General features: G+C 39.5%; 2 protein-coding genes and 1 non-coding gene across 4 annotated transcripts; 2 read left to right on the top strand and 1 right to left on the bottom strand.

Annotated features, from left to right (window-relative positions):
• Positions 1 to 705: 705 nt before the first annotated feature.
• Positions 706 to 13,047, bottom strand: septin2 (septin 2). 2 transcript variants are annotated; one of them, XM_007568721.2, is made up of 13 exons: positions 12,871 to 13,047; positions 11,959 to 12,005; positions 10,404 to 10,518; positions 7,691 to 7,777; positions 7,473 to 7,596; positions 7,245 to 7,379; positions 6,417 to 6,534; positions 6,203 to 6,304; positions 5,939 to 6,084; positions 5,258 to 5,380; positions 2,883 to 2,943; positions 1,803 to 1,920; positions 706 to 1,727 (listed from the first exon to the last, which is right to left on the bottom strand). In XM_007568721.2, exons 2-12 carry the CDS (start codon positions 11,980 to 11,982, stop codon positions 1,840 to 1,842), a joined length of 1,116 nt encoding a protein of 371 aa, XP_007568783.1. In that variant the 5' UTR covers positions 11,983 to 12,005; positions 12,871 to 13,047; the 3' UTR covers positions 706 to 1,727; positions 1,803 to 1,839. The 2 variants fall into 2 exon arrangements, with proteins under 2 accessions (XP_007568783.1, XP_007568784.1); XM_007568722.2 differs by having other exon boundaries at positions 5,297 to 5,380; positions 12,871 to 13,046.
• A 1,296-nt stretch (positions 13,048 to 14,343) lies between these two features.
• Positions 14,344 to 14,415, top strand: trnap-ugg (transfer RNA proline (anticodon UGG)). Its single transcript has one exon. It is a non-coding gene; the product is annotated as a tRNA-Pro (tRNA).
• Positions 14,416 to 21,047: 6,632 nt separating this feature from the next.
• On the top strand, positions 21,048 to 22,889 carry LOC103149517 (transcription factor Sox-14). Its single transcript, XM_007568723.2, has one exon. It carries the CDS (start codon positions 21,613 to 21,615, stop codon positions 22,321 to 22,323), a length of 711 nt encoding a protein of 236 aa, XP_007568785.1. The 5' UTR covers positions 21,048 to 21,612; the 3' UTR covers positions 22,324 to 22,889.
• The last annotated feature ends 584 nt before the right edge of the window (positions 22,890 to 23,473 follow it).

The following is a 23,473-nucleotide window of genomic DNA, read 5'->3' on the forward strand; positions in this document are numbered from 1 at the left end:
TTTCAATGCACTCCCATTTTCTCCCTCCTCATACAGTGAGTTGGGGATTTGGAGCATAAGAATTACTGATCACCGTCATATTTAGGGGCATCTGAAGTGTGAAATCCCTGCGTCATTAAAGATAACTAGAAACGTGGGTGTCATGATGGAAGGTATTATCCAGGCTCAACCTTCAGTTATAAAAATGCTTCATATGTATCAAATATGACTTAAAAGAAATTTGTGTAATTTAAAGCCTTGAAACTGGGCCTGTCTCTTTAAATACTCTTCTGAAACTTCACCTTCATCACATCAGCATTCATAATGAGCTCAGCAGATGCACAATTCCACCAGGTTTTTGCTAATTGCTGTTTGCTAGTCTGAGGAGCCGAGTGGAGGGTGGGCAGAAGCTTGGAAACTGCAGGACTGAGGAGGAGCTTTGTCCTCATGGGCGGAGCTAGGTCCACCCAGGTGTTTCAAACAGCTGAATGGTTGCTAGGGGAGATTAAAGGATTACTCAAACATGCATGAAAAAAATCAAAGCAATACTTAAGGTATGTTTGTGATGAGGGAATGACATGTTAAAAATAAAGTGCATTTTACATAATACTGGCCCTTTAAAGGTTAAGGGCCTTTCGTGCGATGAGCCTCAGTCGGCCTGATGGGAAACATGCCCTGCACTATTTCAAAGATTGTAAAGATATAAATAAAAAGCCAAATTACAAGTGAGTTTGAAAGTTTAATAAACATTTTTTTATTCAATATATGCATAAAGAACAATATTTGGTACTTAATGTTGGGTAGAAACAGCACAAAAGAGGAATGTGGAGAACCCAAATCTTGGCTGGTTTGAGGAACGTTGGCCCCGCCGGGTCACCTCCTGACCCCAGAGCTCTCAGCAGCTGGGATAAGTTCAGGGTTAAACCATCACAATTCACCACTTCCATCTAACACAGAACACACTCACTGCTACTGCTGCGCCACGTAACACTTCACATGAGTAAAAGCACCCGGTTAGTTTAAAGCACCAAACAGACGTCATGTCTCGGTACTCCAGTCAGGTGCACAGGAAGACTGTTAGAAGCCTCAGCTTAACCACAGTGAAAGGCAGTTTTAATATGGCTACACTGATCTGAGAACAGCACTACTGGATAAAAACCTGACCTCAACTATGCCTGAATAAAAACCTTTGACTTCTACCTGGTGAGGCTGAAGGCTGAACACTTTTAATCCTTTAAAACTGTCACCTTCTGAACGCTTACATGTTAGAGGATGGGTCCAGTTAGAGAGTTTAAACTGGCTAACACTGGCAGGATAGGTCCTATTAAATGGAAAATTCATATAAGTGGAACATTAGGTTAAAAAAGGGGAGGAGATTATAGGCATTTTTAATAGTTCTCACCATAGGTGGCTCTCTCAGGAATTATTTTTCACAAACCTCTGAACAGATGCAGCAAAACTTTGGCTTTCTGAACAGAAGTCGTCCACAAATTAAATAAACGTAACAGAAACATCCTAGCAAAACGTGGGCCACCATCTGAGTGAGATGGATGACTTGACTTCATCTAAGCATATTAAAAAAAAAATGCATAAAAAATAGAAAGAAAATAAAGTTTTATATGTAAATATATAAACATAACACTGAGTATATCAAACAAAATGTAAAAAAAAAAAAAAGAAAAAAGAAGACTTCAGATTCTATCTGGAACTAAACTTTAGGGGTCAGCTGGTCGCCGGTTGAAATCCACCTGAAAGAAAATGATAAGAAAATTACATCGCTGTGGGAACAGAAACCGGAGCACACTTCCTGGTTTGATGCTTACCAAAGACGATGTTTGCTTATGTTTTTTTTCTTTCCTTCTACACATGTTGGCCATCTCCCTCTCCTTGGTTCTGCATTTGGGCCTGCATCTTAGCGATCATCTCTTGCATTCTCCTCAGCTACATGACACAGAACATCCAGAGGTGAGACAGGGAATCTGAACTTAAAACAAGGAGCGACGAAAAAAACCTGTACATCAAATGCATCACAGATCCCTAACATCAAAACAACAAAATGTACGACTGTTCAGACAAAAGCAAAATCGAATGAAAGTGCAAAAACGCTAAAAAGGACAATTAGTTGTAACCATTATAGTTTATGGAGACCATCTTAAATTAGCCTAAAAAATGATAGGAACTGATTGACTTTCCACTTGGATCAGTCAGAACCGATTATCAGCCAATCAGAGATGGAAGAAACCGTTCAAAAGGAAACATGGCATGACTAGAGAAGTCAATCCTTCATTCAGGTGAGCTGTTGATAAGGTCGTTTTTTCTGGGAGGTCATGTAGCATTAGTGGCTCTAAATGATTTTTATTCAGCTGGACTGAGGACGTTTGGATTATAAATGTTGTAGACTCCTGGTCCGGATCTTTTAGTTTCCATCTGGCTCCAAAGAATCTGGCGTTTTGTTGTGGGTCTGTTTGGTTTCACAGGAAATCAGCTTTGGCCAAGAATCTGACAGAATGGCCAGACGCCATGCTGGAAACAGCAACTAATGAATCTGGTTTACTTGAACTCAAGGTTTCCATGGGAGACGAGGAGGATGGGGAAAACCTCTGGGATTGTTTCTAGGCCAGTACTGGACAGGTTTTCAATATCATCACCTTCCTAAAATAATGGCATAAATATGATGGCGTATTAGGGCCACTGTATATAAAAATAGAAGAGCAAATTTCTGAGCTCCAAAAGTTGAATATTCGCTCGAATAAAAATCTAATTTTTTTTCCTAGCAAATTCTCAGTTTTTTCAAATATATGATAAGTGTATTCACAAAAAGTATGGCTATTATGAAAATAAAGTTAGAAGTATGCATGAATAATGCATTTCATGAAGCGGTCAGACATTGGTCAGACTCCAACCTCAGCCTCCTTCTCCTGCAGAATCATGTCCTTGTCCATTTCCTCTGGCTCCGGGGCCTTCCTGCACAGGTGAGACAACTTCAGTCAGGCTTCATGTTACCTTTGGTTGCCATGGAGAGTGAAGAGAGCCAAATTACAATGAATAAATAATTTATGAAGTAATTACTTTAAATGTGTTAATTTGTCTAATACTGAAAGTAAATACAAAAATAATTGAATAAAGAATTAAATGTTTTGATTTCTATTAAACATTTCTTCAAACATGAAATTATTATATCTAGTTTTTAAAATGAAATCAATACATTTATTCAAAGAACATGCAATTAATTCTACATTTAGTAAGTGTATTTATCTCCAGTTTTAAAAATAAATTAGAGATGCACTGATCCAATATTAATATTTGTATCAGTCCCGATACTGAAAAAAAACTCTAGATCGGGTATTGGTGACAATGTGCACAGGAGCAGATCTATTCAGTCTAATTCTATGCTTTGTGCTCTAAGTGACATCATGCCTTATTATTTTTTTTGTTGGAGTTTATTATTTATATGTTTGACCAACATAATCAATCTATTGGTTTTGTCAGTTTCAGTTTGTTTATTATGTATGTTACATTGGATGTTTTACTCTTAATTACACTGACAGAACACATGAAAGTTGTTTTACATGTTTGACCAAAGCTTGTGAAGCTGTTGGTGTATTTAAGTGTAGAGTTATCAAATTAATTTGGAATTCAGTGCATTTATGTCTGTTTTTTAAAAGTTTTTTTTAAATAAACATTTTAAGTCAACGCAGTTGTGTTTCAGTATCAGATCGGCCGATACTAAACCTCAGATATCGATATCAAAAGTAAAAAAAGTGGATCGGTTCATCCCTGATTTGAATAATTATTTCATAAGTTAGTCATTTGTTGTAATTTTCCACTCTTCACTCACCATAGGCTGCATTACCAACATGTAATATTTTATATGAACACCCAATAAATGAAGCTGAAAGCAGTAAGGGAGGTTAATATGGTGCCATTTGCTTTGTGCACTGATTTATTTATTATTAACACAGAGTCTGCTCAGAAACACTATGTGAGGAAGCGCTTGTTACTCAGCTTTAAGCAGCTTTAGGGAAATAAGACAAAAGCCAAACTGAGAGAGGGAAAACGGTTAGTGGGTTAGTGTTCTTGTTGCCTCTAAGACAAATATCAAAAAGAGTCCAAAGCAGGAAGATCCATAAGAAGCAGTAATTAGTGCCGAAGTCCGGGGAACAGCTTGCCTCCCCTCTAATGATAAAAACATTACCTCCCCCTGGCCACAAGTGGAGATCAGCACAGCCATCAGTGGACAGATGGCAGAGCAGTCAGACAGCGAAAACCACTTCCTGTGGTTGACTTCAGAACACAGAGCTAAACCAGTTCCATGATGGAACCAAACTATGTTACACCACACACACACACACACACACACACACACACACACACACACACACATCCTGATTCTAATCTACAGACACTATCTACACATGCTTTGTCATCAACAGCAGAACTAATTCTTAAAAAAAAGTCTACAACTCCTAACATCAGTTCTACATACTGCTGCCAAAGGAAAATGGATACAGCTAGCTAAAAAGTTAGCTGCGCTAACCCTAAAGTAGTTTTGCTAATGCTGACATATTATTTAGTTGTAGGTAATGCTAAAGTGCTAAATTCAACATTGTTGATACCCACCATGTGTCCATAGCTGTGTTTCTGTTCAGTACAATTTGTTCAGTTGAGCAAATTGAAATTATGAAAACAAATTCGCTTAACTGAAACGCGCCAACTTTAAAAAAATTAAATAAAAAAAAACTCGTGTTTTTCGATAAAACGTTTTTGCACTAAGATGAGGTGGGTTTCAGCCAAATTGAAATAGATGTATTCCGCAAAAGTGCAGTAGAAACACTTTTTTCGCATGTGATCAACAGCCGGATGTTACTACTGGTGGAAACAATGAAGAAGACGACAGGAAGTGATTGCAGGATGATGGTTTGTTTGATTTTTTTTCCAGACAATGTGGAGTTGGCTTTACCAAGGCTCTCAGTTTATAAAACGTTGTGTTTCATTCCAACGTGTTGAATCCAGGTTGACATCAGTGGCTGCCATTATTTTTAATGACTTATCGCGTGAACTAGCTTATTCACAAGTGATTTTAATTTCATTTTCCTTTTTAATTGAAACACAGAAACTGCGAAATTGTGTTTTTCCCCAATATTAGCAAAATATCGACAGATTTGCGCACATTTGCGATGAAAACGCAGCTTGTGAAACCTAGCATGTCATCGGTGGAGGTTTGCTGTTTGGAGGTGGGGGAGCTGGAGACAGAGCAGGCAGGCAGACAGGTACGTACGCAGGAGACAGAGGGAGAACGTAACCATGGGAGGACAACCTGCCACCCCGCTTGAGGCGGTCCGAGCGGAAGTTCTCATAGTGCAGGTCCTGGGTCACTTCCTGCAGGTCCTGCATGTGGGTTCTGTGGGAAAACAGCAACCAAGTTAGGAGCTTCACAGATATTTACACAGACTTAGGCCGGACGGTTTTCCCTCTAAGGGTTTCTTTAAGATGGCAGCAGCCTGAAGTCAACAGAGTCAATTATGCAATTGGAATGTCGTTTTCCCCTTTTCAACAGCTCTATGCTACCAGCAGAGTAACAGAGTAGTTCTGCAGTAAAAACAGACAGTTTGGTCCTGCTCTGCTTTACTGTATAAACTGTTTTTATTTCTTCAAACAGTGCATACAGTATTTAACAAAAATCTTGAGTCGACGACAGGTCCCGAATTTATAAGATCTTTTACAATCTCAACAAGTACCCTTGCTGGATTCCAGGTACTTCCAGAGAATTTCCCAGAGATAAATGTTAACAGAGTTCAAGCACCTTAAAAAACAAAGTGTTGAAATGAGCACAGTAAAGACATTCCTCTCAGATCTCAGATCGTTACTTGAAAATGATCTCAATCATTTCTGGGACAATTTATCCTCCAGAAAATTTTGTCATCATGCTAGTTGTAGTTTCAGCTCTTTCCTCTCTTACATCAGCATGGTCCGCAGCTTCAGGAAGTCGTTGTGTTCTGGGTTCTCCACCTCCACCACACCCCACGGGTACAGGCGACCTCTGACCTTCTTCCCTTTGGCCTCAATCTGCTGGTTGGAGCCCACCACTGCAAACGGGATGCTAGCCTAAACAAGAGAAGTAGCATATCATGTTACAAATGGAACGCGTCCTGAAGTGAAAAGACGACTTTAGGAATCTGATACTGAATGTGATAAATGAGCTGCTGTGTGGAGAATCAACAACCTTGAGGATCCTGGTCTGCTCTTTGAAGTCTTCATCTTCATCCGACTCGGCGTCAGGGAGGTGATAGATCTTGATACCGTGCTCATCGATCTCATCAAGAATCTTAGCATTATTAAAAAAAGAGAAGAAAAAAAAGAGTTATGAAGCCATTCCAGATATAATTCCCAGTGGCTGTGATGGTGAGACAGGAAGTGGAGCCGTGGCAACACTTTACCCTGCGCTTCAGCCTCTCCCTCTCTCTCAGGGTGAGCGTGTCGGCCTTGGCGATGACCGGAACCACGTTCACCTTGTTGTGGATGGCCTTCATGAACTGGACATCCAGAGGTTTCAGGCTGGTTTGGACAGGAAACCAAGAAGTCAGCAAATATTAGAGAAAAATAATTTAAAACGAAGTGAACTGGCCGAGCAGAGAATTAATTTAGTTTTTTTTTCCAAGCTTTCCTTAACATAACCACACATACATGAAGAAAACACTGAAGAAAGCACAATCAAACATTTAACATGTAAATAACTCAAACTGTAATACAATTAATACAACGAGACAAATTCTGAGCAATTTACCACCATTTCTTTTTTTATTTAACCTAGATCTTTTCAAATTTTGCAAGTTGCAATCCACCTGGAAATTTAATTCTTTCCATCCCATATAAATCACACATGATCTGGTGCCACTCATTTCAACTTTTCAGGCCCTGATCACCAATCTTTAAAAAGCCTGACCTGACCGTTCCCATTTAGGCTGATACCAATTTTTCTGTCAGAAAACATAGCAACAAGGTTGCTAAGATGGTAGCCATGGGGTGAGTATTGTTAACTGAGCACATGCAGATGTGACCTGGTGGGCGGGGCTTACAGTCAACCGTCTGTCATTGGAGAGCAAAAAGGGGGACAGTGGCTGATTTCACAAAGATACATAAGATCACTTTCACATTGAAGCATCAGCCAACCTCCTAAAATTAAGAAAATCAGGCTAATTTATTGAAGCATTTACTCTAACAGAAGCAGTGTTTGCATGTGTGTCGGTGTGTAAGGAGGCACACACCCGTGGCCCAGAGGGGAGATGAAGTAGAAGCAGCAGTGAACCCTGTTGTCTACAATGTGTCTGCGGTTTAGGCCACTTTCGTCGTGGAGGTAGCGCTCAAACTGGTCATCGATGTAGGCGATGATGGTGCTGAAACTGGATCAAAAGAAGGAAACATTGGCAATAAAATCTAAACACAGAGCGACTAAAACTTATATCTACTCATTAGATGTAAAAGTGATTTCCTACCAGTCTTGGCTATTGATGGCGTCTCCGTATCCTGGAGTATCTACGACGGTGAGGCGGAGCTTCACCCCTCTCTCCTCTATTTCTACAGTCGATGCTTCGATCTGAACCGTCCTCTCAATCTTTTCTATTACAGAGACAAAACACAATGCAGATGGTATAGGACTTTAACTGCAGATTTAAGATGGAACTAAAAGTGTGTAGGTGTGTGTGTGTTCTACCTGCTGCCCCGGGAATGACTCTTTCAGGATAAAGATCAGTAAGGAAGAGGCTGTTGATCAAGGTGGATTTTCCGAGTCCAGATTCACCTGTAAGCAAAAAGATAATGCGCTTTAAATCTGTGCTACACGACATGATCTGCATAAAAAATTAGGTTTAGCGAGAAACGGCTGGAAAAATAAATAGAAATAACTCTACATGAGACAGAAACACAGGGCTTGTAGAAACACAGGGCAGGTATTCTAAGCCTGGTGGGCCACCAGGCTTCAGTTGCGTCCCACAAGGTTGAAAATGGTTTGTTCTATTTATTTTAGTTGTTTTTTTTGGTCATTTTTAAGACTTTATAGTCTGTGTTTAGGTAATGTTAGTAATGTCTTCCATAACACATAATTACCTAGTGATATTTTCAAATTTCCTGTCAACATTAAACGTTTTTTTTTTTAACTCAAAAACATGGAATGTTGCTAGATGACTGACCTGGTCCCCTACCACCGGGTTTAACAAGTTATAGTTTCAGGAAAACCTGAAACATGACACCTTTCTTAAATTAATACGAATCTTTCCTATAAATCATCCCAACTGCTGAAGAAATGGTCAGTAGCATAAAGGGGAGTTTAGGCACACTTATAGTTTTTCTATATTTTTTCTGTGTACTCCAGTAGCTAAGCAACATTTTGTTTACAAAAACAGTTCTGTATTTATTTGTGCAATGTCAATAAAGTAAGTCTAAGTTTATCAAGCACATTCCAAAACCATGGTTTATTCACAACCCAAAAGGTCAGACCCTGAAACCGTCTCTGGATTCCACATTCACAGACGATTCTGAAGTGAAACCATGTTTCAATGTTCTTTCTTCACTGCTTTTTACAGAACATAGAACTGTGCTTCTTCCATTACTGTCCTGACAGCAGCATAGATTAATGAAGTGAACACCATCTGAGTCCACTAACCCAGGTGACCAAGTCAAAAATTGTATCAGAGAAAAAAGCAATATATTAAATTCAGAAACTCTTTTTGCTGCTAAATTACTGAGTAAACAGACATACGAGCTCAACAACTAAGAAATGTGTTGCTTTTAATGTTTTTCAGGTTAATCAGCCATCAGACTGGAGCAAAGTTCTGCCCAATCAGCTTTCCAGGGTTTCAGGAAGTCCTGATCACTCATTGAGCTTCTTTAGAAATGTGGACTGTGGATGCTGATGTTAGCATTGGAGACCTCTGCACTGCTGCTACATGTTTAGCATTGAGATGCTATGTTAGGCTTGAATAGCTTCACTGATAGGCTAGCAGCTTTTAGCACAACTTGAACACATCAACAGTCTTTTCCAGCGTCCCATCAGATCGTTTTGGAAGCAAAATTTAACCCCCAGTGAGTCGAGAGAGGCGGTTTTATCATCCATCGCTGATATTAGCGGATGTCACTTGTGCTATCCTTCTTATTATTTTTCTCAATCTCTCCCTTTCATATTTTACAATTCATCCATACATGTTCTACATTTTTATTCCTTCCCCATCCTTCACATTTATCATTATGTTTTCCTCCCAATTAAACATACAATGTCATTTAGAAAGGCATGACCTACTCTTAATCTCATCATTATTATTTCTTCCCTTTTGTTTCTCTCGCTAATATTTTTAACTAACACTGCCTTGTGTGGTTTGTGACTCAGGAAATGATTTTAGAGCAAACCTTTCACTTGTGGTTTCAGTTAAGTTTTGCTAACTCTGTTGCTGGGAACAGATTAAAGGTCATTTGCTGCACCACATCGCCGGTGGACAACGTGAGGAGAGGAAACAGAACCGCTGGGTAAACATTCACCCACTCCAAAATAAGAGCATGAATAGGAACGTCTACTATTTGAAGAGATAGTAGACGCAAAATTAGAACATTAGCTGATTAGCTAATGGGTTTCACAAATATTTACCAGCGTTTCCAACTAATTTTTTTACATTTTCAGTTTTATATGAGTTGCTAAAAACATTTTGAATATTTCTACCTTCATGTGAACATATTCAACATAAGCTAAGTGGTCCAAATAGCTTAAATAATCAGAATGAAATGAGTCAAGATACTGTGTCTCAGCTTGTGTTTTACGAAGAAATGTTTGTCCCGTGGTTCCCACTAAAATCTTTACCAAGTGACAGAATCAAAATGTCTGAAACGTGTAGAAAGTTACTGTATTATTATTATATGGAGACAAAAGTCCAACGCTGTCTTCATTTGGTGATTCATCATTTTTTCGTTTTCATTGTAACTTCATCACTGCTATTGTGGTCAGGAAGAATAAGCTATGCTGATAAAACAGGAAAAGTCTATTTGCTTATGATCCAGATTCCTGCTCTAGATAAATACTAAGTGAGTATTCTCACAGTGAACAGAGCAGAAGGCCTCGCTGTGTGAATCAGTCCCTCGAGGCCCACAGGCTGCATTCCTCTGGTTTATTTTAAAGCAGAAGGATGAGCCGTGTTCGGGGTAGTTTCTACCCTCCCCCTCCCCCCCCATCTTCCTCCCCTTTCCCAACAATCCCAGAGGTTCACACGGACACACACATCAGGAGTTAACATCGCCGCTCAGCCCAGCTGAGTAGCTACATTCATGTGATTCGAAGATATGAACTAAAAGCTCGGACTAGCCAGTGAAAAACTTGCTATCACTATCGCTCCTCAGGCCTGACAAAACCAGTTTCGCACAACGGAAAGTAACAATATACTCACCTACAACCATAAGGGTGAACTCAAAACCTTTCTTGACTGACTTGCGGTGAACCTGATTCGGAAGGTTGGCGAATCCAACGTACCCCGGGGTCTCTGGGTTGGTGAACTGCCCCTGCTGTGAGAGTTAGAGGAGAAAGTCAGGACTGTTCCAAAACAACACTGAGGGCAGAGGCCTTTTACATTCTCGTTGGGAGTCACATCCAGACCAGAATGTAATCAGGCATCAGTACGACAGCCAATTAGAAGACCTACATCTGCCATCACAGAGGAGACATCAACTTATGAAAAAACATTTTATTTACAGAAGCAGGGCGGCTGGAACATCTCTGCATTATTTCCAAAAGACATTTCCTGTTCCTAAAGGCCCAAGATCAGGCCATTTCAAACACAACGAAGACAAAGCTATGGATGTCGCTCCTCACTCACTGAGCTGCATGTTTCCAGGTCAAAGCATAACTAAAGTGTGTATTCATTCCAGAGAAACGAGAAGAAGTCAACGTTTGACTGTTTGGTTTCGTAAAGCAGATTTTACGCTTGACCAGCCAGTCCAACATTTTTCCAAATCAGTGAACAAACTGAAGCTGAGCGCTAAAAGCATCACTCTTCTGTGTGGATGTTCAATGCTGAGTATGCCGTGTTCTGAAGAAGCAGGAGTTTTCAGCTGCTCCATTTAAACTCCTAAAACAGGAATCTGAAAGTTTCACAGCAAAGTTCAATCCAATATTTAGTCCAATTCCATCTGAACACGCTGGACTACTTATGGATTCAGTGAGGTGCTAGTTTCCATTTTGAAAACATTAAAATGATAAATTTTGTCATTTCTACCCGTTTAACAATAAACCAATCATGCAAAATTTTACTGCAAAGGACAAACTCATCTTAGGTAGAACATTGAATCATAGAAAATGGCAACCGGCCCACACTTATACTGAAAGTGCTTCATGCTATATTCAGTCATTCATTCAGTTGCTGAGATTGCAAACAAAAACTAAAAACAAGTGAATATTTATGCTCTTCTTTATGCTGAATACTTTCATCTTTCATTTTCACTTTGACATTAAGGAGTTTTTTAGTTGATAGTGATTGATTTGTAAAAGCAATGAAAGGGTAAAACATCCAAAAAGGGGTGAATACTTCTTAGAGGCACTGCTCCTGTTTGAATTATACAGCAAATACATTTTTTCCCTGGTTTTTGTCAAAGAGAAATCTGTAACATCAGTATTGGCCGGTCAAAGTGCTATGAAATCATTGGAAATTGGCCACAGAAATCTCTGATTGGTGTTTTTTTTAAACTCTTATCATAACAGATGTATTTTGCGTGCTTTTACAAGAGGTTGTTTGGTTTGGTCATGAGACCTGCACAAGCCAGCATGCAGTTCTGATTCAGACTGAATAAACTGGAATATTTAAAAACCTCATCAACTCAGGCACAAGGAGAAGCTATATCAGGTCGATCTGCCAACGAAGCAGAGCATCACGAGAAGTAGAAATCTGGTAACGCCCGCACCTCTCGAGGTCATGAGATACAACAAGCCTTGACATTTAGATGGCTCACCTTCATTTTGTCCGCCTGAGACATTTTTTCTTTCCTCCTTGATCAACCTGGAAAATAATATAAGAATGAACAGACTGCTTAAAGAACAAAGTGACCGAAACACCATTAATACTAAAAATGCGTCCTCACATTTCACCTCTGAACGATTTCCTGCCTTGCAAGTTATTCATGTTGTCAGTTAAAGGTTTCAGTGTATGAGAGACAGGAAGTCTGCTCAGAATGGCTGAGAGTGCTGCATCTCACCACAAAAAGCTGCTTCCCTTCATCGCAGCTGCCTCCCCATTCCGCACTACGACTTTAAGCCTCAGAGACTGAGATATGCCTCTTAAATTAATCCACCCATCCCTGTAATTTGCTTCACGAGCCTTTCTTCTCTGTGTCTGATTACTGTAATCTTGTATACTTTATCAAAAACAGTCTTAATGAGCTGAAGCTGGGATGTGAACACACCCACGTCGAGAATCAAAGGCGAATAATACAAGATAAACGTGGAAAATTACATTTATTTTATAATGCGTTTGAAAATATTTGTAGTTTTGTTTGCGTAAAGGATTGAGTTACTTTCATTTTGGCTAATTTAGTTTAGAATGAGCATTACTAGCTAGCTAATGATGTAATACGCACTGAAATTAGCCGGGTAATTAGCCCCCAGCTATTTAGTTACATTAACGAAGGTCAGCGGGACAGATAAACCATAGTGTTTATCGAACTACCAACCCATGCAAGTTTTTCATTAGACAGTTCAGCGCAGCGTTAGCCGACTTTAGGTAGCCGCGTAGCTTCTGGTGCGGGATGTTATCTCAAATGGCTAATGTTAGCGTCGTCCGTTCACCAAGCCGAGATTAACGCCGCGCCAGAGACACTCGGTGATAAATAAGAGATGAAGTCCCGAATAGTGTCGGGTAAACTTACAGTGTGCCAACAGGGAGGGTGGTGAAGAATAAGACAGAGGTGCGGAGAGAGGAAAGACGAGCTGCCGAGGTAACGCAGACTTGGCGGACACCTCGAATTCTTCAGATTCCGGTGCAAGCAGCTTCCTTTAGCACAGAGACCACAATGCACCAGGAGGGAGAGCGGAGCAGGCACAGCTCAGCAGCCAGTACCGTTAGCTCGGTTCTTACCGTCCTGGAGCAGCTAGAAGCACATTATAATGGAAAAAATACCTGCTGACGAATTTAATTTTGTATTTTAATTGTTATATGGTTCTTAAAAGTATGAAATTAGAGTTATAACATTTTAACAAGAGGAAAAAGTGTATGTAAATATGAATTTCCAGCCTGCGCCCAGGATAAATTTCTGAAATTCAGCTCAGTTTGCAAAACCAGTATTCATTATGCTAAAGCTTGTGGGACTTTTTGGTTTATTTAAAGTAAATTACAATTCACTATTTTACAAGATACTTATATCCATATTTATGACTATAAATAATAATTTCACAGATTGTGCAATTTATTGACAGACAGACTTATTATTCACATTTAAAATGTACATAATGAGAGAAATTCCATTGCAAGCATCCAATAATACTAAAATAATTAAATAAATAAATAGTAAAAATATATGTATAAAAAATTACCTAAAGCAAATAAGGTGGATTAACAGAGTTTAGCAACAACTGATGATGTCATCCAGGACATGTTGGTATAGAATATAATCTCTGCTGCCTGGATCCCATTACAGTTAAGAGACTGTTATGCAGCAACAGTCTTCAGCCAGAGGCCGCTTCAGATTTGTTGTGAGACTGACTGCTACCAGAGATCCTCCCTGCTTGAAGCATCACTATCCATTCTTTGAAGACTTGGGTGGTATGAGTTATGACATTTACTTTCTCTGTGAGATAAATAAATAAAGTATAATGCATTGAATTTAGTTGAAGTTTGTTTGAAAAATCCTTACTTGATAGGTAATGGTTCCTTCTCTGCTCTACCAGACAGTTTGTAGAGATGTACCAATTATTCGGCCAGAAATCGGAATCCCTTCTTTGAATGGTGATTAAGTTTAAATAATAATTTAAATAAGGGTTACTTCTTTAATTGGTTATGTTATATTATATTATGAGTTATACATAACTCATAATATATGATTTGTTTATTTTATTTTATTAATCTAAATGGTGTGGACTACTTTTTGTCTCGAAATAAAGACTTGTTAATAAACTAGATCTTTAGGGGAATTGACAGATCAGACTTGAAAGAAGTATGTAAAAATAATCTGTAGCAATGCTTTAAAAACAGCTGTCACTTCCACAAATTAAACACATTTAATGCTTGTTAAATAGAGATAGAATAGATAGAAATACGTCATGACAAGAAATAAAACAATGCATTTCCGGTGTAGAAGGCTATCACTAATTTTATAAGCACTACTTCGAATATCCTAATATCCGGCTCGTTGGTCTAGGGGTATGATTCTCGCTTTGGGTGCGAGAGGTCCCGGGTTCAAATCCCGGACGAGCCCTGTTTTTCTGTGTTTGTCTTTTTTTTATAAGTAAAATATATCTGCTAGTGTACACGGAGAATACTTGATAAAATAACGTTTTACTTCGTTTTTGAATATAAAATTAGAATTGAAAAATGACTGCACGGATCTTAACGATGAAACGCAAAAGGGGTATGTTTGCCTTCTGTAGAATTGAGTTTATCCTGACCTCTTGTGGACTCTGATGGAACTACTATTTGGTGTTTCTGTTCGTTGGATGAACTAATTGTGGTACGGATAATGGCTTACTTAAAGAGTTTAATTTGTTTTCTTTTTAGTTCAGCTCAATTCTATTCAAAATACATTGCTAATGCCAAAGTGAAACAAAATATTGTTACTTATTTTATCAAAGTTTTTTCAGAGTTATTACCTGATAAACTGTGGTCTATTTGTGAGGTAGTCATCTCAAAGTGACTGTTGAGGCCTTCACCTTTGTTTTTTGGAGCTTCTGACAAATCAGATCAGGCTGAATTGTGTTAAATACACTGGAACTAAAATAGGATCCTCTCAGTGCTGCCTGTTTTGTCCAGATGACAGTGGGTTTGTTGAAGCAGTGTTCAACTCAAACTCTATAAAGATCTTTACCCGTTGATGACTGATGTGGGAGTTTTCTTTGGTACCAGAATGAGGCAGGATGTCATTACCTGGTTATACAATGCTTCGATACATTTAAGCTCAAGAGAAAGATGTTTCTGCTTTCAAGAAAAGAAATGTTACACTTGAGTAGCAGTTTTGAGTCTTTGACACTTCTTTCTCCCTCTGCATATCATGTAACAGCAAATGATTTCCCATGATTCCAATGATTTTTCAAGATGTCAAATGAGACTAATATGTCTTCCTGAGACTATTTGTACAAAATCTTTATCTAGTTGCTCAGGAAGTGCATGAGGGGACTTAAAAAATATGCTCACTTGATGCTTTTCTGTCTCCTCTCTGGGAGCTTATCTGAGCTTGCTGTTGTGACAGCGTCTCTAACCCCAGGCCCCCTCCATCCTGGCTCAGTCCTGAACTATAAAAAGAGTTCAGGACAGTCCGCTGTCTTGGTAAATACTGCTCCCTTTCTCCTTCTGCTACGGTGCAACATCATCTTCACAGGACCCACTGTCTTCCTATTTTTTTTCCATAAGCTTCTTACTGGCGCAATGCTTCACTAGTTGTAGTGAAGCATTGTGATACGTATGAGTTTCTATATATTTTTGAGTTCATCTTTCCTTTATCCACCCTAGTTATATAGGAGAAGAAATTGCTGTTAATTCCTGTGTTTTACACTGATGCTCTAATCCTGTTCTCCAAAGAGAGAGAAGGCAGTCTCTCTATGATGTTTCCCTTCATTTTTACAGCACAGTGTTTTTGCTGTTTTCTCTTAACAAAGAAAAAATAAATCAATTAAAACAAGACTAATTTAATATCATAATTAAAAAAAGAATGAAAGACAATAAATAGAGGCTTGAAAAAAAAATTAAAACAACCCAGGATCCTGGGCTGGTAAGGCCTTAGCAGGCTGGTATTCATAAGCAATAACAGACACTGAAAACTATTTGCATATGATTTCCTGATAGTCAGGTGGTGTCCCAACTTGATGATTTTGATCTAAATTAGTAGTTTTGTTAATAATTGCTTCATAGCCAAACTTATTGTTGCCTAAAATCTTAATAGGGCTGTATTATGTGTTTTCCTGGTACATGGTGCCATTTTATAGCACAACCAAGTAACTATGTCACCTACAGTTGTTATGAAAATGCTAAATATATCAAGTATAACTTAAAATAAATTTGACTTGTGCAATGTAACATCTTGAAATTGGTCCTCTGTCTCTTTAAAAACTTCTGGACTTTCTGAAACTCCGCCTTCAGGAAGTCATCACAGCATGGCTCATCTATTAACCCTTTGACAATGTTTTTACCAGCGTTGTTATAATGAGCTCAGATGCACAGTTTTACCAAGTGTTTACTAATTGATGCTGACTAGTCTGAAGGAGCTGAATGTGGCCTACTCTCTGTGAGGTGGAAGCTGGGAAGCTTGGAAGCTGCAGCTCCGTGGAGGAGCTTCGTCCTTGAAGGTGGGGCTAGGTTCACATCTGAACAGTTACCATTTAAGGATTTCTCAAACATGCATGATAAAAAAATCAAGGCAACACTCCAGGTATGTTTTTGATCAGGGAATAATGTACATGATGTAAATCTCAAAAAGTCAATTTTACATAACACTGTCCCTTTCATAAAACACGTTGGCCTTTGTGTGCAAGAAGGAGGAATTATATTTCTATTTAAAACCTACTTTGCAAAACTGGATAATTAGTCAAACGAATGTGTTTGAAAAAGGCTTGTCACCACTATTTTGTTGAAAATAATATTTACTTTCATTCTCCTATCATAACCAAAATGTCCTTTTAGAAATAAGCAGCTGCCTGCTCAGACGCCACCTTTCACTTTCCAAGCAGCACTTTCATTTCCTGCAGGATGTTTTAAATCTCTTTCTTGTGTGGCACTGAGTCACTGACAAATGCCCGGTTGTAAAAATGCATCTCATTGATTGCTGACTCGGTTGTATTACACGGTGGCTTAAAGGGGCCATCGCAGTAATGTGGCCCCCAGGTTTATCCTTGCATGTTGGAGGGAGTGTGTTAATATCAAGCGGTGGCCCCACCCTCAAACTGGGATTGAAGCTCTCAGCCACGAAGCCAAACCGTATTCCTCCATCAATGTGTCAGTAGGAAAGCTATTAAAAAGCGCTTTACTTTTCCTAAGTATCATGAGTATAAGCACAAGATTTAGTGAAATCCTTCGCAGAGCGTTGGAAATCTTCGGGGGATTTTCCCCCTGAAATGTATCCTAATGGACTACTCAGAGGTGTCAGAAGCCCGCGTTAAACTCAAATGTTTTTTTTAGACTTTAAAGTTTTTACTTGGAGCTGAAGTGACAGAATTTTTGAGTGGAAGCACATCTGAACTTTTCTAAATCTAACAGAAATGCTTTAGCCAGCGTTCATCAGCTGAGCTTCAGTGCAGACTGAAGGATTCTCCTAAAAAAAGCAACAAATTGACAATAATTGTTAGTTCAGAGTACTTTATTATTACAAAAATAAAAAATACAAAAGTTTTAATAAACAATCACTGCTCTGCCAGGTTGTGAAATAATCTAAATGTAACTTTAAGTTTACAAAAGCACACAACATGATCATTATTTATTTTAAAAATGCCTAAACCAAAAATTTTAAAAGCATTGCATGGAAAGCAATACTTCATCAGCAGGGAATTTGACACACTCTTCATTCCAACATTGCTTCAGCTTATTGAGACCGTTGTCCTCACTATATTTTAGATTTATCAATAATATATTCAGGATATTATGTAAAATCCACTTTTTTGAGGCTTTCCCCACAATTCCCCCACTCTGCTCCTTCAGACTAGCCAGCAGCACTTAGCAAACATTTGGTGGAGCTGCGCATCTGCTCAGCTCATTATTGGAGCTACTTCTCAGTGAAGTGCTGGTAAAAACGTTGATAAAGGGTTAATAGAGGAGCCATGCTGTGATGACTTCCTGAAGGTGGAGTTTCAGAAAGAGCAGGAGTTTCTTAAACAGACAGAGGTCCAATTTCAAAGTGTTGTTACAAAGTGAAATTTATTTTTAATTATAGTTGACATATATGGTATTTTTATTACTGAAGGTTACATAGTTCTTGACTGTGCTTTAATATGGTACCATGTGCCTAGAAAATACATAATACTGCCCCTTTAACAAAAACCCTGTTCCATCTGAAAAAAGATCCAAGGTCATGATCCTGCTTCCACCGTGTTTTACTCTATAGGGTTCTTTTCATAACAGATGATAATGTCGTTGTGTCAACTTTTGGAATTGTGGACAAAGGTTAGTGCTTTTAAAGACATGTCTGTGGTTTAGCCTCACTTTTTTAGTCCAAACACGAGAAGAATGCAGCAGATTTTAGTTGCCTAACCAGAACGCCATAGAAATAATCGCTTGTCCCTGAACAGTTTCTGTCTTATCTTCTCATTACTTTGGGAAAAACCTCCAGTTTTTGTGATGCTTCTACTGCTCCACAGCTTTTTCAGGATCACGATCACATTCTATACATTGGACTCTAAAATACTTTGAAGATGATATTTCTAGAATCCAGACGACCTTTGACTGGTAAAGGCTGATGGAGAATCAGGAAACCCATTAGAGAGGTTCCTGCTTGTTGGGAACACTAAACTAGAAAGACAAATCAAAAAGATTTATGACAAATCGTTGAAGATGGGGAAGTGACTGGGAATTGTTGGAGGAAATAAAGAAGCTGTTCTATTACTTATCGGAGCTGATTTATTTTGTTAGATTCCATTTTTTGTTTTTTTTTTCTCGGATGCCCCTTGTCTGAAATGTGCAGCCTGTCTCTCTGTCTCGTCCTTTATTTGCTTTTTCACTCCTGGGTCTTTCGCTACCTGCCAGCCTCTTTCTACACTGTGACTCCCTAATCCACCTGAGTGCATAGAGGACAGTTTTGACATAAGAAGAAAAGATAGTCTCCTAAAGAGAGGACCAGTATCTTTAGAGCCTAGAGGATAACCGGATTATGGCCGCCATTTTGAGCTGCAGGCGCTTTCTCTCCCCCCTCCTTTATCTCCCCCCCACTCCCCCACCAACCTCATCTCTTTGGAGTTGAAACGCTGCCCTTTCTTAGAAGTCCCTCTAAACACTTATAGGTACAAAACAACACAAGACAATTTTTCCACTTAAAACAACCAAAGCCTTTGTGGAGAGCGAAAAGAAGCGGATCATTTCTTCACACTTTGTCGTCCTCCAGCTGCTGTTCTTCTGCAGGGTGACTGTCTCTGCGCCTCCCATGTGGAGGCCTGCCTGCCTGCAGCCACAGCAAAGCAGATAACAGCAGCTGCAAGGAGGCAGATCAGCTGCCTGAGCCCGGCTGTCCTCCCAGCCGCTGGACAGGGAGAGAAAAACATCTTATCATCCCCACCTCCAGTCTATTGTGCTCCACTGGATCTTTTATGTCAGGTTATTTTGCCCTTGAAGAGGCCTGGATTGCTTTAGATTAGCGGTTCTCAACGTGGGCGCTACCGCCCCCCGGGGGGCGTTCAGAGGACGGCAGGGGGCGCTGGCGGAAATTTTTACAAAAGGGGGGCGCTGGGATTCCTCTGGGGGCCGTTTGGTCGAAGGTAAACTTTGCACCTTAAATGCACAACAATACCAGTTTAGACTTTGAGCAACTTGCTAAAACTGTATTGTGTAACATTAAAACATGCTTGGCTAGAACTGTATTGATGGCAGCTCTCCTTCTCTTCAGTGTTTGTAGCTTATTGGCGCAGCTCCGCTGTCCTGCTACTGGTAGCTTCACCGCATCAGTTCAGCGTTACACCGGCTGATGACGTTACTGTGATTCACGTTGTCTGGTGTCTGATTTTCAAATATTTTATGTTTTATTGAGGACAACACAGTATGTAGTTGTCAGTCTACAACTACATACTGTGGGGATTTTCATTCGAATTTAATGTGACAGAGAATCAAAAGTCTTGCATAATTTTGTGGTTTTCAAAATATTTTGCGATTAAAAATCTGAAACATATGGTGTGCATTAATCTTCAACTGTAGCTCCACATCTTTTCAACGTCTTGCTCAGCTTTGCACATTCAGACTTTTAAGAAAAATTATTATTATATCTGGATTATTTATCCAGATTGGGGATGGAAGCAATAAACACAGATCCATCTTTCTACTGGTTCCTGTTGCTTTTTCTGCTCTGATAAAACAAAGAAAAACACTAGTTCTTTAACAACGTTTTTACCAGTTGCACTGATAAATAGCTTTTACATTGAGTTCAGCAGATCCCCCAGGTATTTGCTAATTAATGCTGGCTAGTCTGAAGGAGTGAAGGAGGAGCTGTGTCTCGGAGGCGGCATTTACAGTGTGGTTGCTTCTCTGATCGATGCTTTCATTGCTTAACATGTCAATATATGTGGACACCCATGTGTTGGTAGTCTATTTACACTGAGAATAGAAAACGGCGATCTAGCTTTTAAAAAACGTAGTTAATTTGTTAAGTTTATCCAAGTAAATATAAGCTTAAGAAGTTGTCATGTCAAACAAACATAAATAAATTAAGTTTGGCTTCTTCTGAAGGCAGTTCTCAGCTATTCGTTTTATTTATGGGCATCATTCCTTTCACATTCCAGCTTAATTTATAAAACACTCTAAAAACAACACAGTTGACCGAAGTGTTGTACACCACACCCATAAATAAATACTAAGAGTAAATTCAATAACAATAACTGTAAAAATTGAAACTTCAAGTTCAAAGTCAGTGAGAAAAGATAAACTTTAAGAGAAGACTTTTTAAAAAAACATGAAGAGACTCAGTTTGTCTGATATATACTGCTAAAAAAAAATAAAGGGAACATTTCACTTTAATTTTGTGTGTGGCTCCAAATCCAGGCCTCCATTGGTTAATACATTTGATTTCCATTGATGATTTTTGTGTGATTTTGTTGTCAGCACATTCAACTTTGTACAGAACAAAGTATTCAATGAGAATATTTCATTCATTGAGATCTAGGATGTGTTATTTGAGTGTTCCCTTTATTTTTTTGAGCAGTGTATAAAGGTAAACCATTCCACAGTTTTGGGGTATCAGAGTAAAGGAGGCTGCATAGAAACACATGCATTCGGAAAAAATGTTAAAAACTGTCTCTCGTGGGATTTTTCCCTCCCAAGTATTGGCTGTTTTGTTTTGGTCATCACACAAAATCCCAGTAAAATCCAGCAAAGTTTCTGGACAATGTGAGAAAAAGTGGGGAAAAAAAGTTGTAGTTACACTCCTATTTTGTCTTAAAGGATTATATGGCCTCTTTAATCCCCACTGTGCCCATTACCCCCCACCTTGTCAGAGCGCGCGTGGTGATGAGTGGATGACATGCTCTGCGTCATCCACAACAAGCTCACTCGGTCCCGCGTGGTCCCCATTCATTCACTCGCTCAGTCTTTCGGCTTCACTGTTCAAGTTTTTCTCCAGTCAGTTTGGACTTTTTGTTCCCCGAATCCTCCGAAACTAAGCCAGCTTCTGGACTTTTCCCCCCTCAGCAGCTTTTGCTTTTACGCACGAAAGGAGCATGAGCTTTTCCGAGGGGTGACTTGATTCCCTTTACATTTATAACATCAACCCGTAAAAATGGCAAAACCTGTGGATCACATTAAGAGACCCATGAACGCCTTCATGGTTTGGTCCAGAGGGCAGAGGAGGCGAATGGCCCGGGAGAACCCCAAGATGCACAACTCTGAAATCAGCAAGCGGCTGGGCGCGGAGTGGAAGCGGCTCTCTGACCCGGAGAAGCGGCCGTACATCGACGAGGCGAAGCGGCTGCGGGCTCAGCACATGAAAGAGCATCCGGACTACAAGTACCGACCCCGGCGCAAACCCCGGAGCCCCCTGAAGAGGGACCGTTTGGTTTTCCCGCTGCCGTCTTTACTCGGCGACGCAGCGGAACACCTGAAAGGGGTTAACCTGGACTCTTTGATCGTTTCCGGGGACAAACCCAGAACTCTGCTCTCTCCCTCTTCCTCCTCCCCCTCTTCATTCTCGCTCTGTGAGCCTGTCACGCAGTTCAGCACCGGAGCTGTCCAGCGGATTGCGGAGATGTCGCACGCGCTGCCCTACAGCGCGCACGCCTTCGGCTACCAGGGCGGAGGGTTCGGGGGGCTGGCGAGCCCCGGACAGCACCCGCCTCCGTCCAGCCCAGCCGGGTACGTGGTTCCCTGCAGCTGCAGCGCCTGGCCCGCAGCCTCCCTGCACCCTCAGGTGGCCTACATCCTGCTGCCAGGAGGGATGAGCAAGGACGCCGTGGACTCATCATACGCGCCATCAAACTCCCCCAGCATGTGACAGACTGGAAAACAAAAATCTATCAAATATTCCTCTAGAGGAAGAATCAACAAATGTGGCTGGAAAAGTGTACAAAGGAGAACGGAGGAGTAAAATCTTACAACTCCAAGCTTTTGCAGAAACAAAATAAAACCAACTGAAGGTTTTATTTAATGTGTGAGAACATATCTCTTTTTTATTACTTAAAAATGCACTAAGACAATGTAATCACTTTCATGATGTTGCTTTAAAACCAAGAAGGGAAGAAAAACACTGTCCTGAACGACTTTCGTAAATCTGACATTTTTTTCTGTTTCTCACCTGAACGCGATGCTTCATTGTTTGACGAGCGAATAAAACAGTCTACGTATATTTAGATGATCTGTGGAGCTGAAAATCTATCAATCTGGTGCCATTTAAAGAGAGTAGCGTTTAAAATGAACTTTAGTCTATTTAAAGAGAGAGAGGCTACTTCATGTAATAAAACAACACAAAACAGTCAATGCTCAAAACTGTGAAGATGAAGAAAACCATGAACAATTTTCTCTATTTATACTAATGAAAGTTATGCATTTGCGCACATCCCCCCCAAAATGCAGCCAATTAAGCAGTTTCCTCGTTAATAAACAGAGTCTATTGTGTGATTCATTCTCTGTAAATAAAACTGTTCCGGTCATCTTTGGAAAAATAAACCTGACCACACTCTGTGTAGATAGAGCATGTTTGTTTGGAGCTTAAAGAGAATACAAATATATACATTCAATATTCTATGTGATAAAGGTGCAGCTAATGATTATTTTAGTGATATAATTAATCGATAAATTGGATTAAAAAAATTGGCATATTTAGCTGATTGTTCATTTTAACCTCTGAACCTATTTTTATGCAGTATTGAAAAACTATAAAATGCAAATAAGGAAATAATTCAGCCAGGTGAAATTAAAATTATGTCACTTGTGGAGATGGAAAGAGCATGTTTAATATTTGTCTTAATTCCAAGATGTACATTTTTGTACAGTTTCACCTTAATTATTGCTTATGAGTGTGTTTTCAATTAACTATTATTTGACTACTACATTAATTGATTATTTCAATAATTTGTTAATCAGGATTATTTAGATAGTCTTTCTTACCGCAGTCACAAAAATAACTTTGATCAGCCTCAGTTCTG

The sequence above is a fragment of the Poecilia formosa genome, unplaced genomic scaffold (genome assembly GCF_000485575.1).
Source record: "Poecilia formosa unplaced genomic scaffold, Poecilia_formosa-5.1.2 Scaffold230, whole genome shotgun sequence".
NCBI lineage: Eukaryota > Metazoa > Chordata > Actinopteri > Cyprinodontiformes > Poeciliidae > Poecilia > Poecilia formosa.

Bases quoted from the DNA above. Each gene is read 5' to 3' on its own strand.
- LOC103149517 (XM_007568723.2), top strand. From the start codon at position 21,613: ATGGCAAAACCTGTGGATCACATTAAGAGACCCATGAACGCCTTCATG.
- septin2 (XM_007568721.2), bottom strand. From the start codon at position 11,982: ATGTCTCAGGCGGACAAAATGAAG. The intron at 7,778-10,403 runs GTGAGTATATTG...TTTTGCTTACAG, and splicing joins GTTCACCCTTATGGTTGTAG to GTGAATCTGGACTCGGAAAA. The intron at 7,597-7,690 runs GTAGAACACACA...TCTCTGTAATAG, and splicing joins AGTCATTCCCGGGGCAGCAG to AAAAGATTGAGAGGACGGTT.